A 9,619-nucleotide genomic window follows, 5' to 3' on the forward strand; every position below is an offset into this window, starting at 1 on the left:
ATTATGAGATAGTAAGTCATATTTACAAGTTAGTAAGTCATAATTATAAGATTGTGATTTTTTTTCTTCTGTGAATGCAATGCGCTTCCGTAATATATAGCAAAAAACGTAAATAAATAAATATTTTACGACTAAATGTATTGCTATACGCTATTTATTTATATATATGATAACATTATTAATATTATATGAATATAATATACACCATACGATATTATTACGATTCTTGGGGGCCGATTCAATTAAAAAACGCTATCTTATGAATACACAGAATACTACATTTCACTTGATTTATTCTTTATTACACTTTTCTTAAACATTTTAGGAAATTTAATAAGTAATAATAATATTAGTTTTCTCACTTAAAAACCAAGCGCTACATTTAAATAATACAAACTAACTTTAAACATGAGTGTTTAACATTTAACTGTTCAGTAGCACGTACTGTATCTCTGTCAACCGCCATAATTATTATTTTTAATAATTATTAAAACTTGGCGAGTAATTCACTCTTAACAGATGGGATGAAAATGTGTAAATATTTCCCTGTAGGATTATACAGCAAAAAAAAAAAAAAAAAACGTTTTACCGCCTTAAAAGTCTCTGAAACTGAGCGGGAGCGAGCACACTGGTGCAGCACGTGCGTCTTCTCACACGGGCACGCGGGGCTTCTGATGCACGCGATTTTCGACTGATTAGCGCTCGTGGTATTTTAGGACTTGTGTAAGTGTGTGTAATTCGGACTGAGGGTAGAGTTTGAAAAAAAAAAGGCAGATCAGAAGCTTTTAACGCGCGCGTTTTTTTTTTTTTTGTTTTGTTTATATCGACTTCAAACATATCGAACCATGACAGTTCCTCTTTGAAGCACATTTAAGGCTAATAGGTGAACATATCACAAGACTCGATATTTGTTCCAAACGTTCCTGTTGAATGTAGAAGGGCGGCAAAAGCCGAATATCAATCAAATAACATCGAATATCAAACGGACTTTGCCGGAGTTTTTTGGATACCGTAACGCCATAGACATACATGTCTGTTGCGCCACTCACTTCTGCGCTCGGTACAGAATCGTTTATATTAGAGGCTGATGCCATTTTGTCCGTGATGATCATTACATTGCAGATTTAGTCCTGATTTATCTATCACATAGTAATGTCATAATTTAACTTATTTGTTATGCATTTATTTAGTTTAAACGTGTCGCCTGAGGTAATTTACTCACCTAAATTTATTACATTTTTATTATTTATAGACCATAAAAATAATAACAATTGAACACGGTTGCGTTGCGAGAGAGTCCCGGTGTCTCTCCGAACGCGATACAAAGATACATTGTTAATGATTGTAATTAAACTTCGTAAAAAAAACTTTGTATCAAACTGGGTAACAAAACGTATTTATTTTTATACGATTTTGCTTTGTACGAAACGGCCATGATTTTCACACTGACCGAGGCTGAAGTCCAAACGCTTACTCACCTCACATATCATGCACTACAAATGAAACACGAGTGACTGCATCAGTAACCTATGAAGTGCACTAGGGGTGCTCACTCCCTGAAACGTAAATAAGGGACGGACGGGACAGAGGAGGGAGGTTTTATTGTAATTTGGGGAGATATTGATTGGTTTTACGTCTTTACGTCTTATTTGCATATCTCATCATCTACAGGGCTTAACATCGTCAAAAGATTTAGATTCTGGTGAAATCTATGTGCGTATAAGGGACAAGGCCAGGGGCCTCATGTATAAAACTTTGCGTAGATTTCATCCTTAAAATGTGCGTACGCACATAAGGCAGAATTTGCGTACGCACAAAAGTTTTCAGATTTATAAAACCGTACGTACGCCAGAACCTGCGCAAGGTTCGCTTTATAAATCACAATTATCTGAATATTGTGCGCAGGAGCACGTGCTTATAGCTTACCCCAATCTCCTCCTGAAATAACCATATTTGGAGGTTAAGACCGCCTATTTTGAATATGTATGATCTCCCTGCATATTAATACGACCGATAATTGTCATTGATCTGTTGGCTAAAAATGGAAAAACAGAAACGAAAAGCAAAAAAAAAAAAAAGAAACTTCACCGACTGCGAGATGGAGGTACTGCTGTCTGAGGTGGAGGGCCGAAAAAAAGTTTTATTTGGTGGGCTCTCTGCGGGCATTTCAAATAAAAGAAAGATGGTAGAATGGGAGCAAGTATAACAGAAGCAGTCAATGCTGTTACATCGGTGCCTCGCACAGTCCAAGAGACCAAAAAAAAAAAATGGTCAGACTTAAAAGTAGTCGTTAAAAAAAAAGAATATGTGCACACAGGCGCAGTGTCGTAACAACTGGTGGTGGTCAAGGAATCACTGACCTCAGGATTAGGGGAAACAGGATTAAGTGGAGTTCTTCCAGAATTCCAAAGTGATAATGTGATTTGCGGTGACGATGCTAAGTAATTGATTTATCTACACATTATATAAGTTTTTGTCTGTTTAAAATTCTGCTTTTTTATTGTGGATAATTTAAATCAACCAATTCAAATTCCGCGGAAGTGGAAAGTCCTAAAATATCCAAGTGACAAATCTAGCAATAGATGCAGCTGTCCTTAAGATACGTTTATTAAAACAGTCGATTTTCCTGTTTATTCATATGCAAATAAAAAATAACTTAAAAAGACAACACCACTTGTACTTGAACACACAGCGCGGTTTCTCCGCGAGGGTCTTTCCAATACTGACCGTAATTCAGAACACAATTCCAAGAGAATGGCTCTTGGAAATCGAAATCGGCTCATGAGCCAATTATCATCATGAGCAAGGAAATCTTCACGGTCTCTGAAAACACGCTCCCTCCGTAGAGCGTCATTAGCAAGGCCTTCTAACAGCGCTAGAGCATCCATTATGATGATATGTTATATACGCACATACCTTTTTATAGCCCATTCATTAAAAAAAAGTAAATTCAAAGTATTTGCACTTGGTTAAGAATGCTGATAATGATAATTCAGGTTGATGCAATTTGATTAATTGGGTGATGACTATTTTAAATAATTATTGCTATTTGGGCCAGTTGGTGTCGCCAAAACACATACTCTTTTAAAAGCGTGCGTACGCACGGTCAAGAGCATCCTTACGGTGCGCACTTATTTACGCCAAGTTTATTTTTTATAAATCCCGATATGTGCGTGGAAAAATGCGTACGCATATTTCTATGCCCATTTTGGGCGTACGCAACGTTTATACATCAGGCCCCAGGACCTTTGTTGGATGCCAGTGGTCTTTGGGCCCTCAGACGATACTGCATCACTCAGCAGCATGATAACACAGATGATTGCCATTGCTAAATGGGCCTAGGAATACTTCCAGGAACCACTGTTGGTTAACACAATATGCTGTGCCATCTGCATCCATCTGAAGTTCTATCATGCCAAAAGAAAATCATATGTGTACATGGTCCAGAAGCACTGTCGTGTCCTGTGGCATAAAGCTCATTTAAAATGGATTGTTTCCGCATGGCTTCATAGTAGAAGTGTCCGGGTTCCGGTTTGTCTGGAGTCCAGGTCTATCACATTATAGAGAAAATTAAATGTGCATCATTAAATGAAAAATATGTCAAAGACGACCACAAACTCTTAAGCAGCTGGAAACCTGTATCAGACAAGAATGGGACCAAATTCCAACACCAAAACTCTAAAATCTCATAACCTCAATGCCCAGACATCTTCAAACTGAGATGCTACACCATGGTAAACATGCCACAGTCCCAACGTTTTTGAGACCTGTAACAGGCATCAAATTTGAAAGGAGCTTATTTTGTGGCAAAAATTGTAAAATTTTAGTTTAAACATGTATGTTCTCTGTGTTCTATTGTGAATAAAATATTGGCTCATGTGACTTGAAAGTCTTTTTGTTTTTATTTTATTCAAATTTAAAAACTCTCCCAACTTTTCTGGAATTCGGGTTGTAGTTTCAGAACTATAGAGACTTTAATTAAGGAGTGTGGACCTGTAAAATAGTCATCATTAGTTTTCAGAGATTGTGAATTGTTAAGGCTTGCTAAATCATGTTAAAAAGGGCCTGCCCTGCATATCTGCTCTCTAAAGCATATCACGGCATGGCCTAATAGTGATGGAAAGTTTGGGTAATTTTATCGACTCGGGCCTTTGAGTCATGTTCATTTATTACATTCAGGTCGTCAGCTATTATTGTGCTTTCCTTTTTACCCTTACACACACATATCACTTTGGAATAGGGTCAATCCTAACTCATCAGACCTTATGATAACTAGACTAAATGAAAAATGCAGTTTTATTATGACTTCATTTATTAAGAAAAAAAAGCTGTCCAAACCTTTCTGCCTTCATGTGAAAAAGTAACTGCCCCCTAAAGGCTGTGCCACTCTTAGCAGCAAGAAAATTCACGTAACACAGTGTAATATTCAAATTTCTTTGATGATCTCATAAATATGTAAATAAATAAATAAATAAAAATCAGGAAATACTATTTTTTTACAGCATAGGATAGGGTTCATCATCATTATCCAATAATATACACACATGCACATAATTAAATAACAACATTTATATTAATAGATAAATTATCAGGACAAAGTCTGCAAAGTCTGCAATGTAATGATCAAGCAAAATTTTTTTTATATCTGATATTACTTTACAAGCATTTACTTAGATTTCCTTGAAAGTGTACTTAGTCACGTGATTAAGATAAGATAAGATAAGATAAGATAAACCTTTATTAGTCCCACAAGTGGGAAATTAGTTTTGCCATGGCAGCAAGTGGACAGTACAAAGTTAAAAATTAAGAAACAACAGAATAAAGTAAAATAAGATAAAAATAGGGGAAATAAAAAATAAAATAACAAATACTAACTGTATACTATATAATCTGGCTATAAAATATGGACATCTGTGTAGTAAAAAATATTTACATAAATATATATTTAGACAATAAGTTACGTTATCAGAATACTATTATTATTACTATTATTGAGGAAAAAAACATAGCTGACACAAAAAGTTGGAGAAAAAATGGTGCAAGTAATCATCTCCATTCTCATTCTTATCCAAAAGTAACACCAAACACTTTTTAAATCAAAGTTCACACAGGAAGGCCAACTTCCTGTGTGTTGGGGGGATGGAACCCCCCACACTATGGGCAAATACCCTAATCTTCATGTCTTTGGACTGTGGGAGGAAACCCATCAAGCAATTGGAGAACATACTAACCCCTTGCACACAGACCCGAGGTCTACAGTATGTTGGTGCTAGGCGACAGTGCTAAACACTATGCCACCATTCCACCCTAGTCATTCACATTCTGACATAATTTGATTGATTTTTTTTCTGCATTGTAGAATAATACTGGATTTTATCTGGAAATGGAATTTGTTCTGAAACAGTTCTCGTAATAACAGTATTGTCAAGTGCCAATTTTCAAAACCCATCAAGCACCATGATGAAACTGGCTCTCATGAAGACCATCCCAGGCAAGAAAGACCAAAACGTACCTTTGCTGCAGATATAAATAAATTATATAAACTAGAATTATATATTATATAAAGAGAGGGGGGGGGGGGTAATGATTAGAATTAAATATCTTAAAAACGTTGAGACGAAGCTTTTATTTTGGAAACTTTTATGTTGCTTTTTATGAAACTGCCATGGTTTTCACGCTGACCGAGGCCGAAGTTCAAACGCATGCTTATCTCATATATCCTGCACTACATAGAAAACACGAATGACTGCATTAGACCCTATGTAGTGCACTAGGGTAGGGCGTGTCGAGTGAATCGGAATTAAACCGCGGTTTGTGCCCGTTCAGATATGTTTTCCCAGTAACTGTGTCAACAGGAGCTCTTTTCTTTTGTAAACTATAAGGTTCTGCTCACTGGAGATAGGAATTAATTCGGTTATATATATCTTTCACTTTTGTAAATGAGCCAGGGTGCAAATTAGGCGGGAAGTTGTGTTTTTAGAAAGTTTTGAGTGCTATGCTAATGGCTGCTGGCTGGCTGCACGTGCAACTCCGGTCATGTAAAAGGCTATAGTTAAATATTTAAAACAGCATGATGAGAAAAATGTTTCATATGAAGTTAGTGAAAGGTAATTCCGTAGTTTTCCTTCCTAGTGTATACTCTAACGCTGAAATAAATCCTCAGGTTTAGAACACGGGGGTAAAATGAAATAGCTAACAGTTACTTTACTCCCTCAGGTCAGAGTTATGAAAGATTAAAGGTTATTTCAAGGGTGGCAGCAGCCCCTCTTAAGGCCACGCCCCCTTTTTTGATTCTCAGGTAGTGGACCTCACATACTTGCAGTGATGTGTAAATCTTTCAGTTTGTAAAATTTGCAAAGAGGAAGAAACGAAAACTTTGAGAAAACACATTTTATTAAATATATTTTATTAAATATATTTTCTAACAGGATTCTTAAAGCCTTTTATTTTCCAGCCTTCTTTAAAACGTCTAATGCATCCTTCCCTGATCTTGTCTTGACGTGTTCTGTGTCTCAAACTCTTCGTACCTCACACACTTTCCTCTTGACATGTTTACCTTTCAGTACGACTCAGCATCTAGTTGGAGTTGTAGGTTACATCACCATCACCTCTAAATCTCTCTGTCCTCAGCTACCCAGCTCTCATCTTACTATATTCTTTAATCCAGTGTTTTAATACAAAAACAAAAAAATTATCATGGCCACCCATGGGAAACAGTGTTCCTGCGGCGCTCATCGCTCGACCCCAAGTGTCCATCAAACCCTGGATGAGATGGACTTTGAGAGAGGTGACATATCAAGCTCTTTTTGCCCTTTCCTCTTTAATTTTTGATTTGCAATATTATCATACATCAGCATGCACTGGCCTTTACAGGCATATGGTCAGCAGCTCTGGATGGCGATTTGGAGAGGGTCCGGTCATTATTGCAAAAAGGAACAGATCCAAACATGAAGGACCAGGCTGGATACACTGCCCTGGTCAGCAGTAACTCTAGTTTATATTTCACAGCATAGAAGTCAGTAAAACTAAAATTGTATTTATTCAATTCCTTTCCTCTATATCTCAAATGTGACTGTTTCACTAGGCACTAAAGGTAAAGGTTTAACACTGATTTATGTTGCAGCACTACGCCAGTCGGGCCGCTCACCAGTCAGTGTGTGAGCTTCTCCTGGATCATGGCGCCTGTGCCAATTCTCAGACACACGGTGGCGCCACAGCTCTGCACAGAGCTGCCTACTGTGGCCACATCAATGTCGTCAAACTGCTCCTAAACCGTGGAGCTAATCCTGGCTTAACCGATGATGATGGCTCAACACCTCTGCATAAGGTAAAACATTTTCAGTGTCTGTTATAGGAATTAATCATCCCTGTAAATAAGCAGAGGTTCACTTACTGACAAGTGTTTGCTTGTGTGTGTGATTTTTGCACAGGCTGCTGAGCAGGGCCATCTCGAGACATGTGTGGTGTTAGTAAACAGATGTCCAGTCCTAAAAACCACAAAGGATAAAAAATCACGCTTACCTGTAGATCTCAGTCCGGACCACAGCACCTTCTCAGAGTTACTGACGCCTCCTCGGTGATGTCCACTGCAATTCCCTAAAAACACGACTTTCTTTCTAAAAGTGCCTCTTAAGCTAAAGGATATGGTTTAGATTTTGTTTTTTTTATCCTCATCCTCATTAACATCACCATTATCATCTCCAAGCGTATCTACACCCTCATCTCCACTTCCATCCTCATCCCCATCTTATTACTCCATATTGATTCCATCCTTGTCCCAGAGTTCATTAATGTCATTATCCTCACCCTCATGCTTGCTTGTCTCCATATTCATCTCCCTATCCCTACACTTACACCATCCTCATTCTTATTCCTGTCCTCATCCCTATTCACATCTTAATCCAAATTTTAATCCCTGCCCTTTCTTTATCCTCATCCTTATCCCTATAACTATCTTTACCTCATCCTTATGATCTTCCCTATCCTCGTCATTATTCTAAATTCCCTCTATGTCTTAATAATTCTGTTCTTTCTGATGATACCATAAGTTCTGCAAACAGGCAGCATTTTGGGGTTTCTGTGTCACAGCGACTGATATTATCATGTAATGTTGTAAGGATGTTCAGCCTATACAGGATGTAAATTAAGTCATAAGGTTGTGAGAGGAACATTAGTTTTCACATTATAAAAGTATTTGTGTTTAAGCTGCCAGCAGATGGCACAATTAACCAACACAAAGATTTTGTGACTTTATGATCTTTTCTGTTCTGAACCACCTCATCTTTAAAAAAAAAAAAAAAAAAGGCTGCATATACAGTACCAGTCAAAGTGGTTTGGACACACCTTGTAATTCCTTGTAATGTTTTTTGTTTTCTGATTTATTTTCTACATTCTAGAACAATACTGCTGATTTCAACAATATGAAATAACATTTATGGCATTGTGTAATGTAGTAACAACAAGTCAATTGTTTTTTTTAAGACAAGAATGTCAGCCTTTCTGGAATAGTTCTTGCAAAAACAGTATTGTGTCAAGTGCATTTGCAGAAACCCATTGAGCACCTTAATGAAACTGTCTCTCATGAAGATCTTCCCGGGAAAGCAAGACCAAAACTTACCTCTGCTGCAGAGGAAAGGTTCATTTAGAGTTACCAGCCTCAGAAATCACCAATTAATAAACAGCACCTTAGATTAGAGCCATTATGAAGGATTTACAGAGCATACTGTACGTAGCAGAAACATCTCAATATTAACTGTTCAAAGGAGTTTATTGTATATTTTGGATGCCTTCAGCATTGTTTTACAGCATAGAAAGAAAATAAAAATCAGGAAACACCTTGGGATAAGAAGATATGTCCAAAATCTTGACTGATAGTGTCTATACATCTCCTTGCACTGAATTTTATTAGAAAATGACTCATAAATTTAGTAGAGCTTTGATTTCCTTTTATCGGCCGAGGTACATCAAATTGAAAAGAGGAAGTACATTTCTTACATCCTTTTAAAAATCAATTATTCTTCACATGTCAAGAATTCTCTTAGTGAGAGTAATGATTGTATATATATATTTTAAATAAAATATTTTTTTGCTAATATAATTCCTTTTTTAAAAAAAAAAAAAACATAATTTTGCATTTGTAAAGCATTAAGTAATAATGAATGTTCCTGCCAGGACTGTTCAGTTGTCAGCTCATAATAAAATAAATTTAATATTATATTCCTTCGTCCATAAATATTTCTGAGGCTGCTCTGTTGAGTTAATCTAGTTTGATTTATTTTCTTCACCTCTTACAGTTTGTAAAATCAGACAATAAAAGGCAAGGTCTTCTCCTTGAACCCATCTGTCTTGTTACGTCATGGATCCTGACAGAGGGTGCATTATGTTTACACATTGATGGATATTGTTTATAAAAGGTTCTAGAGTCGTGGGATGTTTGTGAAGGGTTGTTGTCGTCATGGAGCATGGTTCAGCATGCAGAAAGCTAAAGAACTCTTGAGGCACAACAATGAAATCAGTGAAATTGCGAGGAAGCAGACAATGAATATAAAGTAGAGCTGGGCCTAGTATCAGTCTGGGGCATTAAATGAGATACTTTTGTCCAACCATTATTTTTGCAATT

General features: G+C 36.8%; 1 protein-coding gene across 4 annotated transcripts; it reads left to right on the plus strand.

The window, feature by feature from the left end:
- Positions 1–5,818: 5,818 nt before the first annotated feature.
- ankrd39 (ankyrin repeat domain 39) lies at positions 5,819–9,289 on the plus strand. 4 transcript variants are annotated; one of them, XM_053503406.1, is made up of 5 exons: positions 5,819–6,107; positions 6,564–6,787; positions 6,874–6,977; positions 7,124–7,327; positions 7,431–9,289. In XM_053503406.1, the coding sequence occupies exons 2-5, from the start codon at positions 6,697–6,699 to the stop codon at positions 7,578–7,580; spliced, it is 549 nt and encodes a 182-aa protein (XP_053359381.1). In that variant the 5' UTR covers positions 5,819–6,107; positions 6,564–6,696; the 3' UTR covers positions 7,581–9,289. The 4 variants fall into 4 exon arrangements, with proteins under 4 accessions (XP_053359381.1, XP_053359384.1, XP_053359383.1 ...); XM_053503409.1 differs by having other exon boundaries at positions 6,631–6,787; XM_053503408.1 differs by having other exon boundaries at positions 5,819–6,096.
- Positions 9,290–9,619: the final 330 nt, after the last annotated feature.

This window comes from Clarias gariepinus, chromosome 9, assembly GCF_024256425.1.
Source record: "Clarias gariepinus isolate MV-2021 ecotype Netherlands chromosome 9, CGAR_prim_01v2, whole genome shotgun sequence".
Classification (NCBI taxonomy): Eukaryota; Metazoa; Chordata; class Actinopteri; order Siluriformes; family Clariidae; genus Clarias; species Clarias gariepinus.